Raw genomic sequence first — 23,839 nt, forward strand, 5'->3', positions numbered from 1 at the left:
CAGACGCTAGACACACTCGTGGTATGGTCTGATCAGGGAGAGGACACTCAGGCTGGTAGCCAGGTCCTGGCTAGTGTGCACCCATGGGGGCGGCGGGGGTGCCGGGGGCCGGGACCTTGAAGGCGCTGGAGCGGGCGTGGCGGAGCAGTAAGGTTAGAGGGGAGCATTCACCGACCTGGGTGCTCTGCTCACAGCTCAGGACTGAACATCCTGCAGCCTCCTCCTAACACGCTTCTGGGGTGGTTCTAGGAGTCGGGACGTGACTGTGACCTACAAAGAGTAGGTAAATAAGCAGGAACTGCCTTGGCAGAGTATTGAGACCAGAAGTCTCAGAGAAGAGCGTGTTGCAGTGGATTTATTCTATGAGGCTGGAGAACACACTTTTTGACTTTTGGATCCTTCAGTTCAGTTCAGTCACTCAGTCGTGTCCGACTGTTTGCAGTCCCATGAATGGCAGCACGCCAGGCCTCCCTGTCCATCACCAACTCCCAGAGTTCACTCAAACTCACGTCCATCGAGTCAGTAATGCCATCCAGCCATCTCATCCTCTGTCGTCCCCTTCTCCTCCTGCCCCCAGTCCCTCCCAGTATCAGGGTCTTTTCCAGTGAGTCAGCTCTTCACATGAGGTGGCCAAAGTACTGGAGTTTCAGCTTTAGCATCATTCCTTCCAAAGAACACCCAGGGCTGATCTCCTTCAGAATGGACTGGTTGGATCTCCTTGCAGTCCAAAGGTCTCTCAAGAGTCTTCTCCAACACCACAGTTCAAAAGCATCAATTCTTCGGTGCTCAGCTTTCTTCACAGTCCAACTCTCACATCCATACATGACCACTGGAAAAACCATAGCCTTGACTAGACGGACCTTTGCTGGCAAAGTCATGTCTCTGCTTTTGAATATGCAATCTAGGTTGGTCATAACTTTCCTTCCAAGGAGCGTCTTTTAATTTCATGGCTGCAGTCACCATCTGCAGTGATTTTGGAGCCCAGAAAAAAAAGTCTGACACTGTTTCCACTGTTTCTCCATCTATTTCCCATGAAGTGATAGGACGGGATGCCATGATCTTTGTTTTCTGAGTGTTGAGCTTTAAGCCAACTTTTTCACTCTCCACTTTCACTTTCATCAAGAGGCTTTTTAGTTCCTCTTCACTTTCTGCCCTAAGGGTGGTGTCATCTGCATATCTGAGGTTATTGATATTTCTCCCAGCAATCTTGATTCCAGCTTGTGCTTCTTCCAGCCCAGCGTTTCTCATGATGTACTCTGCATATAAGTTAAATAAGCAGGGTGACAATATACAGCCTTCATGTACTCCTTTTCCTATTTGGAACCAGTCTATTGTTCCATGTCCAGTTCTAACTGTTGCTTCCTGACTTGCATATAGGTTTCTCAAGAGGCTGGTCAGGTGGTCTGGTATTCCCATCTCTTTCAGAATTTTCCACAGTTTATTGTGATCCACACATTCAAAGGCTTTGGCATAGTCCATAAAGCAGAAATAGATGTTTTTCTGGAACTGTCTTGCTTTTTCGATGATCCAGCAGATGTTGGCAATTTGGTCTCTGGTTCCTCTGCCTTTTCTAAAACCAGCTTGAACATCTGGAAGTTCACAGTTCACGTATTGCTGAAGCCTGGCTTGGAGAATTTTGAGCATTATTTTACTAGTGTGTGAGATGAGTGCAATTGTGTGGTAGTTTGAGCATTCTTTGGCATTGTCTTTCTTTGGGATTGGAATGAAAATTGACCTTTTCTAGTCCTGTGGCCACTGCTGAGTTTTCCAAATTTGCTGGCATATTGAGTGCAGCACTTTCACAGCATCATCTTTCAGGATTTGAAGTAGCTCCACTGGAATTCCATCACTTCCACTAGCTTTGTTCGTAGTGATGCTTTCTAAGGCCCACTTGACTTCACATTCCAGGTTGTCTGGCTCTAGGTCAGTGATCACACCATCGTGATTATCTTGGTCGTGAAGAGCTTTTTTGTACAATTCTTCTGTGTATTCTTGCCACCTGTTCTTAATATCTTCTGCTTCTGTTAGGTCCATACCATTTCTGTCCTTGATCGAGTGCATCTTTGCATGAAATGTTCTCTTGGTATCTCTAACTTTCTTGAAGAGACCTCTAGTCTTTCCCATTCTGTTGTTTTCCTCTATTTCTTTGCATTGATCGCTGAGGAAGGCTTTCTTATCTCTTCTTGCTATTCTTTGGAACTCTGCATTCAGATGTTTATATCTTTCCTTTTCTCCTGTGCTGCTGCTGCTGCTGCTGCTGCTAAGTTGCTTCAGTTGTGTCCGACTCTGTGCGACCCCATAGACGGCAGCCCACCAGGCTCCCCCGTCCCTGGGATTCTCCAGGCAAGAACACTGGAGTGTGTTGCCATTTCTTTCTCCAATGCATGAAAGTGAAAAGTGAAAGTGAAGTCGCTCAGTCATGTCCGACTCTTAGCGACCCCATGGACTGCAACCTTCCAGGCTTCTCCATCCATGGGATTTTCCAGGCAAAGAGTGCTGGAGTGGAGTGCCATCGCCTTTTTCTCCTTTAGAAGGGTCCAAACAAAGCATCTCATTCTCTCAGGTAATTCAGAATGCCCAGGTGAGAGGAAACTGCCCGAGTGTCATAGGAGAGCCTCCATGGACCTGGGTTTCCCTGTATCCATGGAAACGGGGGGCTCTGGAAGAACACGGGCCACACAGTGTCACCGTGTAACAGTGTCACAGGGCGAGGTGGGTGTAATTACCACCGGGGGCCAGAGTGGCATTCACGGTGCCCTGGCTCACCCAGCCCTGGGATGGAGCAGAGTGATGGACCGCCCGCCAGGACGGCATTGGCCTTGTGTGATTTAGGCCGTCGTCTCTGAGGGAGCTCCGCCTTCGGCTGCCTTGCCCTGCTGGGCAGTTGCTGCTGCAGACGCTTTAGTTCCGTTCCCTAGAGGGGCAGCAGCAGGAACACTCCCAGTTAGACCTCGAGCTCAGAGTAAACTCTCCCCTGCCACTGTCAGGCGGCAGCCGCGCCAGCTCCTTGAAGACCCAGTGACCCGTTTACCTATCCTCCAGCTCCCTGGGTGTGGCTGCCGAGTAACCCGGCGTGCTTTCCAGGTGCGCGCGTGACGACTTGGCCCGCATGTCGCCATTCGGTGGCCGATTTAATGGCAGCAGAAGGCGTCTGAGCGTCCCGTCAGCGGCCCTTGAAGCATCCCTGCACAGCCTCTCCCGGCTCTCCTGTCCCGGCCTTGACTGCCTTCACTGGGCAGGGTCTGCCTCAGCGTGCTCCCGTTTCCTCTAGTATGCATCGCTTCCTTTTGGCTCCAGGGCTTCTCCAGGGTCCACCCTGCGGGAGATACAAGTAGGAGGGCACCACAGCTGCTTTAGCTGGAAGTTAGTGCTCCCCGAGGGCGGCCCTAACCGAAGAAGAGGGCTGGACCCCGTGGAGAAACGCTTCTCCCCGGCTTTGCACAGAAGGGGCCCAGTGCTTTCCAGTCGTCCCTGCGTTTTGGTGCCATGGAGCTCAGTCGCCCAGTGGCGGTGAGCGTGTCCGTGTCCGTGTCCCCCTGGTGGTGAGTGTGTCTGTGTCAGTGTCCCCATGGTGGTGAGCATGTCAGTGTCCCCATGGCGGTGAGCGTGTCTGTGTCCCTACAGTTGTAAGCGTGTCAGTATCCCCACAGTGGTGAGCGTGTCCACGTCCCGGCAGTGGTGAGCTTGTCAGTGTCAGTGTCCCCGCGGTGGTGAGTGTGTCAGTGTCATTGTTCCCGCGGTGGTGAGCATGTCAGTGTCCCCGTGGCGGTGAGCGTGTCCGTGTCCCTGCACTGGTAAGCGTGTCAGTGTCCCCATGGCAGTGAGCGTGTCAGTGTCCGTGTCCTGGCAGTGGTGAGCATGTCAGTGTCCCCGTGGTGGTGAGCGTGTCAGTGTCCCTGCCTGGTAAGCGTGTCAGCATCCCCATGGTGGTGAGTGTGTCAGTGTCCGTGTCCCTGCAGTGGTGAGTGTGTCAGTGTTCCCATGGCAGTGAGTGTGTCAATGTCAGTGTCCCTCCAGTGGTGAGTGTGTCAGCATCCTTGTGGTGGTGAGCATGTCAGTGTCCGATCCCCGTGGTGATGAGCGTGTCAGTGTCTGTGTCCCCATGGTGGTGAGCGTGTCAGTGTCCGTGTCCCCGTGGTGGTGAGCGTGTCAGGACAGTCGGCTTGCTTTGTCCTGCCCCTTCCCGGTCTCTGCCTTTTAGCTCCGTTTCTTCTCCTTCTGATGACGTGGCCTGTTGACAGGTCTTTGCAGATGCTCTCCTTTTGGGAGGCGCTTAGGGTCAGACACCCACTCCAGTGTTCTTGCCTGGAGCATCCCAGGGACGGGGGAGCCTGGTGGGTTGCTGTCTGTGGGGTCGCACAGAGTCGGACAGAACTGAAGCGACTTAGCAGCAGCAGCAGCAGGGTCAGACAAGTGCAGCTGTTGTGTTGGGGTGTGTGCGTCTGTGTGTCTAGCCAGCCATCCGTCTACCTACCTGTTCATCCATCCATCCGTCCACCCAGTCCCAGAATGGTAAAGATAGTTGCTTAGCTCAACTCTAGTCAGTGGTGGAGCTGGAGTTCTGAGTTCATCTGAAGCCAGAGCAGGTCTCTTCTCCCTTGAGGTACTGCCTTTCCCCTCTGAAGATGTCATCAGCGGGCCTCAGGGGGCTTGTCCAGCCTCCTCCTGCGGGAGCTAGCCCCCCTGCCAGCACGCAGAGGTCTTTGAGAGACCCCCGTCTACGGCGTGCCGGTCTGTAGGGTGCCGGGAGCGCGCCCGTCCCTTAAAGAGACCCCCGTCTCCGGCGTGCCGGGAGCGCGCCCGGGCCTTAGACCCTCCGTCTGCAGGGTCCCGGGAGCGCGCCCGGCCCTTAGAGAGACCCCCGTCTACAGGGTGCCGGGAGTGTCCCCCCTCTGCAGTGAGCCCTCCTTGCCCTGCACCTCGCTCTGGGGGCGCTCCCCTCACGGTCTGTTACGGAACGTGTTTCGTTTTTGCTGCTTTTCTGAGTCAATCACCTCTTGTTGCCTGTGGTCCTTTTTTGGTTGTTTGCTCATTTCTGTTCTTAGTTTTTGTGTTTCTGCTTCAGGACTTTTTTTTCCTCCTCATATCTCGAGTACTTGTGTGAAGATTTTAAATTCAGTTCGGAGTGTTGTGTTACTGTTTTCTTCAGCTTTGTGGCTTTTCTTTTGGAGGGGGACGGGTTTGTCAGTGGCGATGCTTTTATTAGCAGTTTCTGATTTTGTTTTAAACAGTAGTTTTCTGTGTCCGTGGCCTGCTTTTTGCGTTTTTGCGTATCTGCTCACCCCTTCTTAGAGAATTCCATAGTTCCGCCCTCCGCGCTTGTTGGGAGGTGCTGGGGCGGGGAGGGTGCGCCTGTTCTCTGGTGGGACCCTCGCCTTCCCTCCTCTCGGTCCTTTCCCTTGACTGCCAGTTTCCTAGGCGCCTCCCCTTCCCCTGCTGGTCTGCCCTCCGGAGATGGGCGTGCCTGATTTCTGTCGGATCCACTGGCTCTCGAGCCTCTTTTCGAGCCGGCCCTTGCAAAGTGTGCAGCATTCTAGTCTTATCCTTGGGCCTTTCTGGGCATGCTTCTGCTTTGTCTCCCCCTGCTCTTTTTCAGTGGCTCTCAAGTGTCCCTCCCTGTCTTTAAACCTGCAGACTTTCTGTGGGGTTGGTGGGAACTCTGCTCAATGGGGTCCGTTTTTCAGTCACCGGTCATTGGAAGCTTGTAGAGTTCTGTCTCCTGCTACTGCTCCAGGTGTGGGTCATGTGTGGTTTCACTCCGTCTTTGTTGGTTTTATGGTGCTGTGTATTTTGTTTATTTCTTTCTGTGGACCTGTTTTTAAATTCTTTTTTGAATTTGTTGCAGTCATGCATCCATTTTGTGTGTTGGCGTTCTGGCTGCCAGGCCTGTGGGCTCCTGGCTCCACAGCTAAGGATCACACCAGCACTGCTTGCGCTGGAAGGCCAAGTCTTAGCCGCTGGACCGCAAGGGAAGGCCCTATTTTGTCTTTTTTGTTTATTTACTCTTGAGGGTATATGAGAAAATTTGGAATCTGGTGCCTTCATTCCCCTTAACCCAGAGTTTCTCCGTTCTTTACAGACTCAGCTCAGGCTCCACCACCTTCTCTTCCTTGGCGTTTTCCGGTTCCCAGGCTCTGGTACTTGCTGCTTCCTTGTGTTCCTGACCTTCCGCCTCTCTAATTGCAGGTGTTTTATTGCATTGTAATTATATACTTGTCTCCCCTCCCCCATCAAATTGTGACTGTCTCTTGGCAGCAAACCTTGTATTTCTTTTTTGTGATACATAGTGGCACCCACTAATTGGATTAATTTATTTAAAACAGAATAGAAGCACAGTCAGTGGATGGAAGTCAGCTCTATCCACTGTGAATAATGTGAATATTTTTGGATCATAGTGAACTTTAGTTTTAAAAGAAGATAAGTAAAAAACTATGAATAATGATCAGGTTTATATTATAATCAGTTCAGTCGCTCAGTCATGTCTGACTCTTTGTGATCCCGTGTACTACAGCACGCCAGGCCTCCCTGCCCATCACCAACTTCCAGAGGTTGCTCAAACTCATGTCCATCAAGTCAGTGATGCCATCCAACCATCTTATCCTCTGTCGTCATAATACTAAAGTTTAAGATAATAAGATTACCACTTTTTCCCACAGAGCTTAGAATGTTAATTGATTGACTTTTGAAAATAGAAATATCTTTAATAAATACTTTTTCTAATATTGCTGAATAGTTAAAAGTCTAGAATCTGAAATGATTCATAGTTTCTTTTTTTAAAAAAAAGAATATGAAAAGATTCTGCAAAATTACTGGGTTTAAAATTTTTTTAATTTTTTTAAATTATGAAACTATGATAGTACATTTATAGGAGGCTTGGAAAATACAGAACAAGATTCCATATAGTTCAACTATGCTATGCTATGCTATGCTAAGTCACTTCAGTCGTGTCCGACTCTGTGTGACCCCATAGACGGCAGCCACCAGGCTCCCCCGTCCCTGGGATTCTCCAGGCAAGAACACTGGAGTGGGTTGCCATTTCCTTCTCCAGTGCAGGAAAGTGAAAAGTGAAAGCGAAGTCGCTCAGTCGTGTCCGACTCTTAGCGACCCCGTGGACTGCAGCCTACCAGGCTCCTCCAGCCATGGGATTTTCCAGGCAAAAGTACTGGAATGGGGTGCCATTGCCTTCTCCGAGTTCAACTATATATTACCATTATTTCTTTAAGTATATAAGTTAAGATTTTTAGTTGGAGTTTCAATATCGAACTCTCAAAAATTAGTAGAATGTATATACAGAGAAGTAGAAGAATATAGTTGACCCCAAATTACAGTTTTTAATGGATCATTTTAATATTCAAGTGACTTTCTACCTTTTTGCTATACAAGATGTGTTTGGGTGCCATGTGGCTGAAATTCCACATACCAGCGGAAAAGACAAAATTGGATTCTTAAGTGCACAGCACTGGGTTACCTGACTGAGTTTGGAAATAGGAGTGTCAAAATTCATCTTCTGCTCAGTTTGTAGCACCGTGTAAAGATCTTGCTTTTGCTTAAAAAAAAATTATTTATTTTTAATTGAGGGATAATTTCTCTGTGCTTTTTTTGAATTGGTTTTGAAATAAAGAATTTGACAATATGGATGTACATCCTTAAGCAAACTAGGTATGTGGAAATGAAGACCCTTTACCTAATAATTAGTAAGTATTCTATTGATACAAATTTGTTCTTTTTTCCTGTCCAACTGTAAACATTTTTATCACGAGGGCTATTTCTTCTCAGACCGAGGGGTCCACTTAACCCATTTGTTCTACATTTGGTATTATGGGCCATGATTATTAGATACAAAAATCAAGTAGGATTTTGAAGATTTAAAAAGAAATCTATAGGACTGCATTGTAGGAATTCCAAACAACCCCTATCTCATTCAGAATTCTCTATAGAGAGGTGTTGTAAACAGGCATAGTGCATCAGCTCACTCATGTACAGGTCAGATGGGAAATTTGCCTCTGTAAATGAGTTTGTTCAGAAAATGGATTTGTTGGTTTTTATATTCTGAAACTAAAAAGGAAAAAAGACAAAGGGAACATAATAGATAGTCATCTGATATTTGTGTGCCATAAGGAATAGTATTCTTTCCAGTGTTTTTTTAATTGCAAGATGATTTTCTTTAGTTCTTCTAATTGTGTGATAGTTTTTGAATTGTGCTAGTCTGTGTTTTGACTATGTATTTGCTCTTTTCAAAAGAAATGGTATGCAAGCCACATGGCACTAGAACTATGGAGTAATTTCTTTGGAAACATTTTGGTTTCAGGTGGACATTACAAGAAGACATTTGACCCTACTGTTCTTAGCAATGTTCCCTGTAAGCCATTCAAAAGATTGTGAGCGCAGATACGGAGAACAAACCCATGGTTCCCAGTGGAAAGAGGGACGGGGAGGGGCAGGAGATGGGTATCAGCTTAAGAGGCACAAACTACTGTGTGTAAAATACATAAGCTGCAAGGACGTGTTGTACAGCACAGGGCAAGTAGTAGTAGTATTTAATAACAAGAGTACACGGAGTATAATCTAGGAAATTTTGAATCACTGTGTTGTGCACTCTAAATCAATTATGCCTTAATTAAAAAATGTAAATAAATAAATATCCATCTTATTAAAAATTTTTTTAAAGATTTGTGAGCAGACCACTTCGATCTTGAGACTGGTCCTGAGACTTCCATGCATTACCTCAGTTGTGATCACTGTTAGCAGTGGTATGAGATTGGTGGGCGCTTTACCTGTATGTTCTGTTAAACCGCCAGCGACCCTGTGTGTGCTGCAGACTGAGAGGACACCAGGGTAGGGGCTTCGCGCCAGCTCACACGTCTTGCAGGTGGCAAAGCTGGCTGTGAACCTAGACGTCTGCGCTCCAGCAACTGCCCTGCCTGAACCTTTGTGTCTTTATGGCTGATTTTTCACCCTGTCTGAGAAGAGCGTGCCTTGACTTACTCATTTCTTTATTTCCCATCGTGGGGGTGGAAGGACAAGGGCGATGACGGTGAGGGTTGTTTTCAGGAACTGTCGGATTCTGTAGTTGTTAAAGAGGCCAGTTTTAAAAGCACGGGTCTTTTTCTGGTGTGTGTGGAGAGCAGACACTTGTGAACCTGCCCGCTAGTGCTATCTGATCTTACTATTTTGTGATGTTGGGTTCGTATCTGGTTTTCTTTTTTTAATGTATGTATCATTTGTTTATTTGCCTACTTAGCTGTGCCAGGTCTTAGTTGAGGCGTGAGGGATCTCTGTCTTCCTTGTGGCATTAAGGGTCTTCAGTGCAGCGTTCGGGCCTTTAGCCGAGCCGCGGCACTCTGGCATGCTGCGTGTTGGCGCTCCTGCCCCCACCAGGACCGCACCCCAGCTCCCTGCACTGGGAGTGTGGGGTCTCAGCCCCTCAACCACTAGGAAGCCCCCATGTCTGTCTTTCTCAAGAAGTTGTTACTGCTGCTGCTGCTGAGTCACTTCAGTCGTGTCCGACTCTGTGTGACCCCATAGACGGCAGCCCATGAGGCTCCCCTGTCCCTGGGATTCTCCAGGCAAGAGCACTGGAGTGGGTTGCCATTTCCTTCTCCAGTGCAGGAAAGAGAAAAGTGAGAGTGAAGTCACTCAGTCGTGTCCGACTCTTAGCGACCCCATGGACTGCAGCTCACCAGGCTCCTCTGTCCATGGGATTTTCCAGGCAAGAGTACTGGAGTGGGGTGCCATTGCCTTCTCTGAAGTTGTTACTAGTTCAGTTGAAACTTTATGTAACCATTATCCTGAATGTAGTTTTTGTCATCCCAGTTGTGTTTTTATACTTTTACAACATAAGTATATGTGCATAAATTACAGTGCGTAATAATATTTTGCATGTCTTTCTCTTTACGTGTGTGGTGCGGTCAGTCTCTGTCGTGTCCAACTCTTTGCGATCCCGCGGGCCATAGCCCACCAGGCTCCTCTGTCCATGGGATTTTCCCAGCAAGAATGCTGGAGTGGGTTGCCGTTTCCTCTTCCAGGGATCTCTTTACATAAATACGACATCATATAATATACACATCCTTAGCAAACATACGCAGGCCTATTATGTGTATCCTTCATTGCTGCATTAAAAGTGAGAGTTGTTTGTATGGCCATCTGTAACTTTTATCAATTTATTTTTGTTACTCTATGATGTTCCACTGTATGATTATATCATAATGTCTTTATTCATTGTCCTGTTAGTGGATATTCAGGGTTTTAATTTTTTCTGTCATGCAGTGATCTTGTCTGTGGCATTGTTTACGTGTCCACTTATATATGTGCAAGAGTTTATAGTGTATACCTAGGAATAGAATCACTGCTCTGTGGGTCTGCACAGCTTTTATTTTATTCAGTGTTGCCAAACTGCTTTCCAGATTGATTGTACTGGCTCATAGTCCCACCAGCAGGACACGAGAGTTCATTTTACTTGTCGCCTCTTGGTTTTACATTTTTAAATTGATTTGATGGGGGTAAAATAGTCTCTCTTTTTGCAGTGTCATTTCCCTGAATACTGATAGGCTTAATAGAATTCTTGAAAAATGTAAATAAAAATGAGGCAAAACAAAAATATAAAAGATTTGTTGACCATTTGGTTTCCCTCTTTTGTGAAACTGCCCTGTCATTTACCCCCTTACTTAAAATTTTTTTTTTTAATTGGATTGCTTTTCTTTGTTTGAAAGGAGCCCATTTTCTGTGATTACATGCTCTGTGTCCCTAACTTCTTAGACAGCATTTTGGATATAATTTAACCCTTTTAAAAATGACTGAACAACATTATTGTGCTGTTTAGATAGCAGTGCGGAAGGTATGTGAGACTGTTGGTGATCTGGTCCTCAGTGGCTGGACTGCTGTGCCTTTTAGAATTACCCTTTACTTTTGTAAGCACGTTCTTTTTCTTCCCTCGCTTCTTTTCTTCTCTTGTTTCCCTTCTTGATGCTTCCAGTGCATTTCGTCGCTTCTCTGCTGTCTGGTTTTAGATAAAATTATCTGGGTGAGGTTCCAAGAATTGTGTTGTCTTTGGGAAGTGAATGTGCTGTGATGAGCTGCTTTCTTCATATCTGGGGGGGCCCCTGAGGTTGGTCCCAGTTGTATGTGGGCTTGGACTTGGACTCTGGGTGAGTGCATGTGCTGAACAGTGACTTCTGGGTTAGTGTGAGCAAGGCTCCATCTTAGCAGAAATGATAAGCTTTTGAGACTGGCATGTATTACTGTAAATCCACATGAAAATTATCTTTTAAAATTCTAGATTACAACTTTTCAGAGTAAAATTTTTTTTCTCTTCTGGGTTTCTCAGTGTTGCTAGAACAGTATAGAAATCTTTCAGACGTTTATGTGTTTGGTCGGGCCTCTACTCCAGTACTTTTGCCTAGAAAATCCCATGGATGGAGGAGCCTGGTAGGCTGCAGTCCATGGGGTTGCTAGAGTCGGACACGACTGAGCGACTTCACTTTCACTTTTCACTTTCATGCTTTGGAGAAGGAAATGGCACCCCACTCCAATGTTCTTGCCTGGAGAATCCCAGGGACGGGGAAGCCTGGTGGGCTGCCGTCTCTGGGGTCGCACAGAGTCGGACACGACTGAAGCAACTTAGCAGTAGCAGCCACTGTGCTTAACATTAGTTGTTAAGGTTTTAATATTCCCACTGGCTAGTCTGAAACATTTTTTTATTCCCCTGTTGCTTTGGCATTAAAATTCTATGAGGACAGAGATTCTGTCTGTTCCTCACAATTGAATCTGATCACCTAGAGTAGTCTGGAACATGATAGATACTCAGATATTTGAGGGAATGCACAGTGGAGTGAATTCCACTGTCCTTATTTTTTTAGTAACAAGCCCAGTTAGTTGACTTAAAAAGATTAATAAGATTATTTTATATTTGTTTCAATTACTTTCTTTCTGCCTTAAATTATCTGCCTGTTTTTCTGTCTTTTCTGTTTTTTTTTTTTTTTGTACTGTGTTAAAGGATGAATCTGATCCCTGTGTGGTTAAAAAAATTATTTAAACTATGGAATAGACTAGAAAATTTAAAAGTGTACGTAAAGTATCAGGAATAATGCTACAACAGTCATCCGAGAATCTCTGTCTTTCTATCACAGATATTGGGTTGGCCAAAAAGTCTGTTTGGGTTTTCATAAGATGTTGCAGAAAAACCTGAAGGAATGTTTTGGCCAACTCAATACAGTATCTTCCCCAAGGTCACAAGTCTGGTAGTTTATGTGGTTGAGATTAGAAAACAGGTCTTTTTAGCTCAGGAGCACTTGCTTTACTTGAAACTTCTCAGTACTTTCCCTTCATATTTGCTTGTGCTATTTCTCTTTTTTAAATTGAAGTACAGTTGCTTTACACTATTGTGTTAGGTTCAGGTGTACAGCATAGGATTCAGTCATTTTTACAGTTTATGTTCCTTCAGAGGTGACTCTGAGATACTAGGACATACTTCCCTGTGCTCTGCGGTGTATCCTCACTGCTTATCTGCTTTATACACAGTAGTCTGTATCTGTTAGTGTTGGTGTTGTTTAGTCACTAAGTCACGTCTGACTCTTCGAGACCTCATGGACTTAGCCCACAGCTCCTCTGACCACGGGATGTCCCAGGCAAGGATTCTGGAGGGGTTGCCATGTCCTTCCCCTGGGCGCCTTCCTGACCGGGGTCAAGTCTGTGACTCCCTCGTTGGCAGGCGGATTTTTTGCTGCTGAGCCACCAGGGAAGCCCATATCAGTTAATCCCATACCCTTAATTTGTCCCTCCTTCCTTCCCTCGCTCCTTCGGTGACGACGAGTTTGTTTTCCTCATCTGTAGAGTCTGTTTCTGTTTTGTGTGGTAGTTCTTTATTTTTTTTTTTGTTTTGTGTGGTAGTTCTTTAATGTGGAAGGGACATTTTTGTTAAAACTCGCTCAGTTCTGTAGGCCCCATGGCAGCCCGTGGAAGCTGTCCCGCGTGTTTCGGCTAGACATAATCTCTCCTTCCTCTGACGTCCCCACATTTTGACAGTGGTGCGTTTTATTGGGTATTATGGTTCTTCTTTGGCAAAGTTTACTTTGTTAGATAATAAGCTTTGGGGGAGTTGTTTTCTTCGTCTTGGTTTCCTAGTGCCTATCATAATTAGCATGAGAAGACTGGTTCCCAGGTCCTCTTATAATAACTGGTAAGAGAAGACTCAGCGTCAGTGGTTTAAGTAAAGAAGGTTGAAAAGAAGACAGCATGTGGCGAGGCCTCCCCGCGCCCCTGGGCATCCAGGCTCCTGCTGGCTGCTCCGCTGGCCTCAGCGTGTGACCTCTGTGCTCTGTGCTGACGTTGACCGTCCAGACTCAGACAGGAATGTGGGGCAAGAGGAAGAGACTTTCTGTCTGTGAGGTGTTTGCTTCCTATGTAGGATTTGAATCCTCCTCAGGAGACATTTTTGTGTGTTTTTGGCTTTGGCTATGCAGCGTCACGTGGCCATCCTTTTGCAAGGGCGGCTGTGAAATGGAATATGTATTCTCAGCCTCTCAAGACAAGGGAAATGGTGATTGAGAATGGTGGTGAGTAGACCTGTATATAGTATCTGCCATAAAGAGGACTTGATGAATACTCTTTATTTAATTTGAAAAATTTTATCAAAAGTAATCCATGTATGTACTTAGTCAGATAAGACTATAAAGTAAGATCCGCAGCCCCTGACCCTCGTCTGCAGTTCCATCTCTGGTTTCTGCTTTCTTCTATTGTAACATGGTCTGCCAATTGAGAAATGGCACTGTGCAGCTCTTCAGTCGGCAGTTTTAGACCTCCTTTATTTATTTGTTCACCTGTTTAACAGGCTTCCCTGGCGGCTCAGGTGGTAAAGAATCTGCCTGCAATGCAGGAGACTCGCATTCTATCCCTGGGTCAGGAAGATCCCCTGGATAAGGAAATGACAGCCCACTCCAGTATTCTTACCTAAAGAATCCCATGGACAGAGGAGCCTTGTGGGCTGCAGTCCATGGGTTAGCAAAGAGTCGGACCCGACTGAGCGACCAACACTTTCACTTTCACCTAATGAAGTTACGGTTCTGGTTGAATCCATATTCAGTCTTTACTTGCTGTCTAAATATTCATAGCTGAGCCAAGTATTTGTTTTTTGTTTTTGTTTCCTTCTTTGTATAAATTTTTCCCCCAGAGTTAAATTACCCCCGTCTTTCCATTCAGTTACTTTTCTTTGAGTCTCTAAGTGCCCCCACCTGTTTTAGCAGCTCTGTGAATTCCTCTTCTGTGTGATTTTCTGTAGATGAGACAACCCTTTTTCCTGGAGACTTTCCTTCTGAGCCCTCTGTTGTCATCCATGTGGACTAGTTACTCTCAGCTACTGTGTGATTGTCGTTGTGAGACTTCCCTTCACTGTCATCTTGAGAATGATGTGCTTAATCCTTTTTTTTCCTAGATCTTAAAGATTTTTTTGATCTTCAAATGTCTTGATTATGTTCTCATATGTGTGATAGCATTACTTGTTTACCTTACTGTTTGGGAGCATGTTTTTATTTTGGAAGACTAGGATGTAGGAACACTTTTACTCTCTTGAATTTGGAAATCAGTAGATGATTTCTTTCCAGTGACTCTTAGCAACAGTCAGTGTCCATTGTGCACTTCCTATCTGTGTTGTTGTTTAGTTACTCGGTCGTGTCTGACTCTTTTGAGACTTCATGGACTGTAGCCTGCCAGGCTCCTCTGTCCATGGAATTCTCCAGGCAGGAATACTGGAGTGGGCTGCCACTTCCTTCTCCAGGGAATATTTGTGACCCGGGAGAACGAACCTGCATCTCCTGCATTGCAGGTGGATTCTGTACCACTGAGCCGCCAGGGAAGTCCTGCGTGGCATCATTCTAAGTGGTATACATTCATGTCTTGTTTAATCTGTACAGTATCTCATTTGGACCAAATACTGCGTTTCCTAAGGATTTTGAATTTTTTTTAACCCTTTTTTATCCCCAGAGCAGATCCTGTAGGACCAGTACTATTAATGTCCTCACTCTACAGATGTAGGTACAGGGCTACAGAGAGAGAAGTTAGGCAGCTTGTCTGAGAATGCGCAGCTGGAGCTGGTGCCTGAATTCTAACCTACACAGTGAAATTCTAGGCCACTGCTGTTCTAGATAGCTCTACGCAGTGCCTACGTGTAATTAGAACTGGTTAGATATTTGTAGAATAAACATTTTAAAGTACACTCTGGGTTTTCATTTTTTAAATTAAAATGTATTTTAACAGATATACTTTCTTGCTTAGCTGTTGACTACTTCTTTTCTTTGTGAAATTTTAATATTTTTTATTTTCTCATTATTTTCAGAGTCAATTTCAATATAATAAATGAGGACAGCTTCATATAGTGGAAACCTACTTTTTAAAAGCTAGTATGTTTTACCCACATTTTAATGGTTATAGAAAATGGAAGGCAATAATAAAGCAAATAATGGGAAAACAAAATTGAATTTTTTATGTCATTTCCCATGAGGAACATATGGGTGTTCAATTTTTTATTCTTGTAATATTCCTTTAAAAGGTCCTCTTACAGGCATACAACAAAGAACAAGTAAGTCTTTTCTATGGTTAATCTTTCACTATGGATGTCCTTGAATTTTTAAAAAATGATTATGCTTATCAGTGTAGTGTTGTTCAGATACTGTAGCTACTTTAAAACTTGCCTTTTTATCTCCCAGGTGTGTAAGCCAAGTTAGAGAGCTGTGATGAGCACAGGTTAGACACATGCCCTGCTTTGTATTTACCACCCCATCAGCTGTGCTGGTGTTTTCATGCTAAGAAAGAAGGTAAATTAACAACATCTAAATATATATTTGGACTTCCCTGATGGCTCGGCCTTGTAAAAAATCCACCTGCAGTGTGGGAGACCTGATTTAGAGAAGCATCTGAGTATATAAACAGAAGCCTAAGTGTGCACATATTTGTTGTTCCTTTTATTAATAAAAATCCAGGCTTTCCTGGTGGCTCAGATGGTAATCTGCCTGCAGTGTGCGAGACCAGATTTGATCCCTGGGTCAGGAAGACCCCCTGGAAAAGGGAATGGCTACCCACCCCAGTATTTTTGCCCGAAGAATTCCATGGACAGAGGAGCCTGATGGGCTACAGTCCGTGGGGTTGCAAAGAGTCAAACATGATTGAGTGACTAACACTTTTACTTACTAAAATCCGGGCCGATTCTGTTCATAAGGGTATTATGGACACAGTCATCTTCCATAATTTAAAGTTGGCAATAACTTGCTTTGGCCACAGCTAAATTTGTTTGATGAGAGCTCTAATTAAGGCATTTTAGTTGCTGTCATTTAGCCAACTAAAATATTGCATATATTTGACAGATCTTATTTAGATTTACTGTTATTTGAATTTCATTAGAATGTGATTTCTTTGATTTTAATATTGAGTCAATCTAGTTTTCACATGCTAAGAAGTACATTTGCTTATTGCAGTTAGCAGAAATATTTAGGAATATTTCAGGTTTAAGATGAAGCTTCTGTTACACAGATTTCTGGTTCTCCTCTGGCACAAGGTGGGTCCATTTGTGCTTGGTAGAATCACTTGACCAGTTTTGGCCAACAAAATTGATCGGCGGTTCCGTGTAAGGCATTTAACTTGTGCGTTTAACTGCCAGTGTGACGCCCTTCAAATACTTTATCCCTCTGTTTCCTCAGCTCTTGGTACTTTAGACAGTGGTTTCTCTGTGATGCTGGGTACCGTAGTAAAGAAGAGGTGGAACAGAACCCTGGGCGACCCTCAACGGCCATGCAGGAGAAGTGAGAAACTGTTGTTTTCAGCCACTAGGGTGATACGTTGCTGTGATATAATTTAGATGATTGAGTGATAAAATTTACTTTAGGGAAAGTCTTACCTCAGAAAATTTTAAGACTGTGAAGCCGCAAATAATCCATCACTTTTTAAGATAGAAAGGGTAGTGGCATTTAACTTTCCATTGCCCGTCAGGTGGAGGTGGGGTTGAAGGGTTTTAAACTTACGTAACATCCTCTGAGAGACTTGCAGACCAAGCTGGAAACTTTGTTTGCCTTGAGGATTTTTTGTTGTTTTTTTTGAAACTCCAGAAATGATACTTTTAACAGTGAACAAGAATAGATATTCTCTGTCTGGTAATGACAGTTGCCTGATTCCAAATCTCCATATACTCCCCCCCACCCCTGCCAACCCCCATATCAGCAAGAAGCTCAAATAAAACCACCTGTGACTGCACCTCCAACTTTGCTGGGAGATGGAGAAGCCATCATCTTCAGGTTACATCACAGTTGGGTGGGAAAAAGCAGCGAATCCCAGTGGAGCTCCTGTTGCCACAGTCCCATGGGGGATGGAGTGGGGGAAGGTCATCTTGAGAGACTCTTGAAAGAGAAAGACAGAGAAACAGAAAACAGACAAAACACAGGCAAAAGGTAACCCTCAGAAAGAGAAGGTGTCAACAGCATGTGCAAAAATACTGCTTTGCACCAGGACTTGATAGGCCCTGGCTCTGGCTTAGGAAAAGGGCTTGAAAGTGAGCAGGATCAGAAGGGCAGTGTTAAAGAAGCTTTGCTTCTAGAGGAGAATAAATATGGAAAGGTTAGTCACCTTGGGAATGTGGCCAGTGAAGAGAAAAAAGAAACGGAGAAAATTACAGATCTTGCGGAAGCAAAAGTTGCCCACAGTCCCTCCCCATCAGCCATGAAACAGAGTGATCCTCACTAAGCTGACTGAGGAAACCTGTACCTCACATGCACAGGAGCAGAAAAAAGGAATACAGAGCTTCTGTGAAAATAAAACAAAATGCAAATTAATGTTCCAGGTGGTGCAGAGTCTCCCCTGAATCCACATTATGCAGAAGGAAAGCTGGAATGAGTGCTCCCAACTGAGGAAATATCTTTAGAAAAGCAGCAGGGGGACTCCCCGGTGGTCCAGTGGCTACCATTCCTGCTTCCACTGCAGGGGGCCAGCTTCAGCCCCCGACTAGGGGAACTAAGATCCCACACGCCGCACAGCATAGCCAAAAAAAAAGGAAGCCTTGGTAATGTTGAAAAAATACCTTGAATCAAATATTCAAAAATTAAGAAAGAAATGGACCAGAAAACAGAATGAAGTGCAGTGAGAGTTGATTGAACTCAGGGGGAAAAATGAAGAAAAAGACAGAATCATGTCAGAAATGAAGACTAAATAACCAAGTCCTGAAGGAAGAATAGATCAAAATGAAAATTTAATAAGTATTAAAGAAAAGCAAGGACGCAAATTTTTTCAAGTTAGATACAGAAAGAAAAAGAGGCCTGAGAAAAAGTAGTTGACGTGAAAGACAAAGTTGTCACGTGTACAACTGGCGTTCTTAAAGATAAAACTAAGCCATCTAAGAAATATAATTCCAAAAATAAAAGCAGACTTGAGTCTACATGTGGAAATGACCACTGGGTACTGGGAAAAACTAATCAGCTCTGAGACATATCCTAGTAATGCTATTACACTTTAAAGAGACATGCTCAGAGCTTCAGTCCAAAAGATGAACTAAATCGTACAATGGTAGGAATATTAGCTGATGTCAGACTTCTCAAAAGTGGCATCAGGGCAACACTGGAGCAACTTTTTTTACTTTTAAAGGAGCTTAAGGAAAGAAGGTGTGAGTCAGTTATATTCAGCTTTAAGATTAAAACTACAGAAAAGTTTTGAGTATTCAGGAACTCAGAAAGTACCTTACATAGGGAGTCTTCCTGAGGAATGTGCTGGACAGTGAGTTTCATCTAAAGAGGTGAAAAAAGCTCTGAATAATGAGCACTTAATATTTAGTTACAGAGCTCAGACTGAATAAAAAATGGGAGCCACGGATAGAATGGTTTGTAAGCCTTAAATTATATTGTTTATATAACTACTTGTAATTTATATTGCACAAGTAGGCTTAGACCATAAGTATGTATACGTTTGTTCCCAATTTTAGATTCGATTTCAATTTTACTTGCGGTCACAGTAAAAATACAGTTCTTTGAGCTGTAGCAGAACTCAGAACCCCTCACACCGTGGAAGCATGCGCCAGTGAGCTGTAGTACACAGAAGCGGAGCTCAGAACCCCTCACACCGTGGAAACGTTGGCCAATCCCAGCCTTTACTCCCAGTCGTAAAAGGCGGTAGGAAAGTGGTATAGGGCCCGGTCCCTTAAATTTCTTAGCCTCTTTTCCGCTTCAGCTCCACCAGGTATCCTGTAGTTGCCCACATCCTGATACTTATTGGAGGACACAGGGAGGTGAGTTCTCAGGTTGTTTGAGGACAAGTGGCTTAGTGATGGCATGTCAATCATCTGGGGACATGGGCATTGTTGATGTGCTTCACATTCCATCCGTTCAACGCTGTAACATTTGGGTTTCATCATTCAGAGTTAGATCGTTCATTACTCTTGTACTTCCTGTAAATTGACTATATGCTTTTTAGTTCATTTGTGGTGACTTAAACTAGCTTTTGAACTGTGGTGTTAGAGAAGACTCATGAGAGTCCCTTGGACTGCAAGGAGATCAAACCAGTCCATTCTAAAGGAAATCAGTCCTGAATATTCATTGGAAGGACTGATGCTGAAGCTGAAGCTTCAATACTTTGGCCACCTGATGTGAAGAACAGACTCATTGGAAAAGACCCTGAGGCTGGGAAAGATTGAAGGCGGGAGGAGAAGGGGACAACAGAGGATAAGATGGTCGGATGGCATCACTGACTCAATGGACATGAGTTTGAGCAAGCTTCGGGAGTTGGTGATGGACAGGGAGGCCTGGTGTGCTGCAGTCCATGGGGTCGCAAAGAGATGGACACGGCTGAGCGACTGAACTGACTGACTGAAACTAGTGAATAAGAAATAAGCTCAAATAATTTCACACACAAATAATTCTTGCAGTTGGAGATTGTAAGGAAATGATCATACACTAGTTGAATGAAGAATCCCTGCCAATATTTTGAAACACGCATGTCACAGATGTGTAAAACATGTCTTTGTACAATATAAGTTCTTATACAATGAAAGTATTTGCATAGCAGATTTAAATATGTGTGTGCATACCTATATATAAAATGATATAAGCATTTATTTCCTAGTTCTGTCCATGAAAGAGCCTAGAAGGCAAGATATGCCAGTAGCAATGAGCACAACTGACACCCAGTCTTGGTTTCTAATACCATTTCCCATTAAAAGGAATCAAGGCCAATTAAGAGAAAGCAAGGAAGTGCTTAGAAAGGAAAGAGAGAAAATGAAGGAGTTCTGTCTGAAGGGTAGAGAAGCCAGCTTGAAGCTGTTTCCACTGACCAAATATGGGTCAACAGGGCAAGAATAAATTTTAACTCATTGAAAAAAAGGTAATCCATGAAGAGTCTGGTGATAGGTAGGAAGAAGGGAGGATTCTTCTCAGTCTGGTGCTGACTGATAAGTGTGGAAGGGTGAAAAATTATTATTTTGTAATGACGATAGTATACAGGTCAGGAAGCAACAGTTAGAACTGCACATGGAACAACAGACTGGTTCCAAATAGGATAAGGAGTACGTCAAGGCTGTATATTGTCACCCTGCTTATTTAACTTATATGCAGAGTTCATCATGAGAAACGCTGGGCTGGAAGAAGCACAAGCTGGAATCAAGATTGCTGGGAGAAATATCAATAACTTCAGATATGCAGATGACCATCCTTATGGCAGAAAGTAAAGAAGAACTAAAGAGCCTCTGATGAAAGTGAAAGAGGAGAGTGAAAAAGTTGGCTTAAAGTTCAACATTCAGAAAACGAAGATCATGGCATCTGGTCCCATCACTTCACGGCAGATAGATGGGGAAACAGTGGGAACAGTGTCAGACTTTATTTGGGGGGGGCTCCAAAATCACTGCAGATGGTGATTGCAGCCATGAAATTAAAAGACGCTTGCTCCTTAGAACGAAAGCTAAGACCAACCTAGACAGCATATTAAAAAACAGAGACATTACTTTGCCAACAAAGGTCCGTCTAGTCAAGGCTATGGTTTTTCCAGTAGTCGTGTATGGATGTGAGAGTTGGACCATAAAGAAAGCTGAGTGCTGAAGAATTGATGCTTTTGAACTGTGGTGTTGGAGAAGACTCTTGAGAGTCCCTTGGACTGCAAGGAGATCCAACCTGTCCATCCTAAAGGAGATCAGTCCTGGGTGTTCATTGGAGGGACTGATGTTGAAGCTGAAACCCCAATACTTTGGCCACCTGATGCAAAGAGTTGACTCACTTGAAAAGACCCTGATGCTGGGAAAGGTTGAGGGCAGCAGGAGAAGGGGACGACAGAGGATGAGATGGTTGGATGGCATCATTGACTCGATGGACATGGGTTTAAGCAAGCTCCGGGAGTTGGTGATGGTCAGGGAGGCCTGGTGTGCTGCCCTCCATGGGGTTGCAAAGAGCAGACACGACTAAGCGGCTGAGCTGAACTGAACTGAGGGCACCTTAATGGCCCCAACTGGTGCCTGCATAATGGAGAAACTGGACAGCTCCTTGACTAAGTGAACAAATGAACGTCACCAGTGAGCAGCCAGCTGACCTCACATCTTCCGGTCGTGACACCTGAGAAGCACACATGATTTAAGTAGTGTTCTAGTTGTCACACAGGACTTGAATCATGAGGAACTGTTAGTCAAACAGAAGGTTCTATTTAAACAAACACGTCTGTTCTTCAGAAAACGTCAGTTATAAAAGACAAAGGTTGAGGACATCTTCAAGATTAAAGATTAAATGAGATTAAAGAGATAAATACAATATGTGATTATAAACTGGACTTTGTATGCAAGAAAAAAATGCTATTAAAGGATGTGTTAGGGTTCTCCAAGAAACAGAGCCAATAGAATATGTATACACAGAGAAAGAGATTTACCATAAGCAATTGGCTCATGTGACATGGAGGCAAATCTAAAGTCCACAGGGTAGGCCAGCAGGCTTGAAATCCAGAAGAGGCTCTGTTCCGATCAGAGAGTTCTCTCTTCCTTATGGGAGGCTGGTCTTTTTTGTTCTATTTGGGCTTTCAATTGATTGAATAAGACCCATCCACATTATGGAGGGCAGTCTGCTTTACTCAAAGCCCATAGATTTAAATGTTAATCAAAAACATCATCATAGAGATGCCTAGAATAACGTCCGAATGGCCAAATATCTGGACGTCAGTATGCATCTCCTTAAACCATACTTAAACCCCAAATAAAAACAATAGCAAGGTCATACTTGCAGCTACTATTTTACAACTATCCTGTGTACGATGCAAAACACAATCAACCTTTCCTCAGAAGAGGATTCAAAGTTCCTGAGTGGTGTTTATTCTACTCCTTGTCACCCTGTAACTTAAATACTGTGAAATAAATTTAATACATCATGTTATATAAAGGGGTTAAGAGAGGGAAGAGAATAAAGATACTTGTTTTATACACACACACTTCCCCACAAACATATTATTAGTAGGGGAACAAAACAAGGAAGAAACAGCATATTACTAATCACAGAACAAAACAAGACTGACGATTACAGTCTTCGTTTCTGTAGCTGGTCACGTGGCCTCATCACCACTGCCTTCAGCCGTGTCCCAGAAAGGAGCCGCAGTGCTTTTGTGGCTGTCTGTATGGCACAGAGCCGTCTAAAGCAGGCCTGAGTCTCGTCTTCTCTGTCTGCCGGTCTTAGGGGCTCCTCGTGGGCCAGTGCTGCAGGCTGAGAGAGGGGGCAGTGGAGCAGGAGGGGCTCGGGCATGTGAGCTGCCTCCACACAGAGTGGAGCTGTGCCTTCAGCACCTGCTCAGTCCCAGTCACACGCTTGTCACTTCCTTCTGATGATGGAGTGCTGCCATGCGCTCGTAACTTTATGGAGAACAAACTACTTTACCCAGAGTTCACCGATTTAAACAGTAATCTTATCCCACAGCACCATCACAGACAGACTCAGAAGAGTGTTTGACTTAATATCTGGGCACTCTGTAGTCCAGACAAGTTGACACGTAAAATTAGCCATCACAAAGGACATCAAACGGTTGACACATCAGAAAAGGGACCATGCGTGCATGCTCAGTCACTCAGTCATGTCTGACTCTTTTATGACCCCATGGACTCACTGCAGCCTGACAGGCTCCCCTGTTCGTGGGATTCTCCAGGCAAGAATACTGGAATGGGGAGCCATTTCCTCCTCCAGCGGATGTTCCCAACCCAGGGATTGAACCCATGTCTCCTACGTTAGTAGGTGTTCTTTACCCCTGACCCATCTGGGAAGCCCAAATGGACCGTAGACTGTTTTATCAATATCAAACTTTCTGAATTTGATAACTATACTGAGGTTACTTAAGAGAATTTTTAGGAAAAGCACTCTGAACTACTAGGGTTTCCCTGGTGGCTCAGACAGTAAAGAATCTGCCTACAGTACGGGAGACCTGGGTTTTATCCTTGGGTTTGGAAGATCCCTTGGAGGAGGGCATGGCAACCCGCTCCAGTATTCTTGCCTGGAGAATCTGGTGGACAGAGGAGCCTGGTGGGCCACAGCCCATGGGGGTCACAGAGAGTCGGACATGAGTGAGCCACTAACACTTATACTTTTCATTCTGAACTGCTAAAGGGTAGGATGCATGATGTGTGCAGTAATGTGTGTGTGTGTGTGTGTGTGTGTATGAATGTATGAGTAAGACAGAAGACAAATGTAGCAGAATGTTAAAAATTAGTGATTATGAATATGGGAATTGGCTGTTTTTGCAGCTTTGGATTTTGAAACCACTTTAAAATAAAAAGAAAAATTTAAATGATAGGGTACATTATTAAGAGGCACAGACAATCTGTACCTTTTTCATGGCAACATAATTGTGCTCACACCCTTGTCATAAT

The 23,839-nt window shown here is 44.5% G+C and overlaps 1 protein-coding gene across 9 annotated transcripts in view; it reads left to right on the plus strand.

The window, feature by feature from the left end:
• Window positions 1–23,839, plus strand: part of RPS6KA5 (ribosomal protein S6 kinase A5) — a 200,612-nt gene that overhangs the window by 18,426 nt on the left and 158,347 nt on the right. For 2 of the 9 annotated variants that reach the window (XM_086319111.1, XM_086319121.1), the window contains exon 1: window positions 11,946–13,550. The exons of the other annotated variants lie outside the window; for them this stretch is intronic. In XM_086319111.1, coding sequence (XP_086175237.1) covers window positions 13,502–13,550 — 49 coding nt within the window. In that variant the 5' untranslated portion in view covers window positions 11,946–13,501. Of the gene's footprint in view, window positions 1–11,945; window positions 13,551–23,839 lie in introns of those variants that run through there. 9 annotated transcript variants of the gene reach the window in all.

This window comes from Bos grunniens, chromosome 10 (assembly GCF_055505025.1).
Source record: "Bos grunniens cultivar Pamir isolate PY7600 chromosome 10, Bosgru_T2T1.0, whole genome shotgun sequence".
NCBI lineage: Eukaryota > Metazoa > Chordata > Mammalia > Artiodactyla > Bovidae > Bos > Bos grunniens.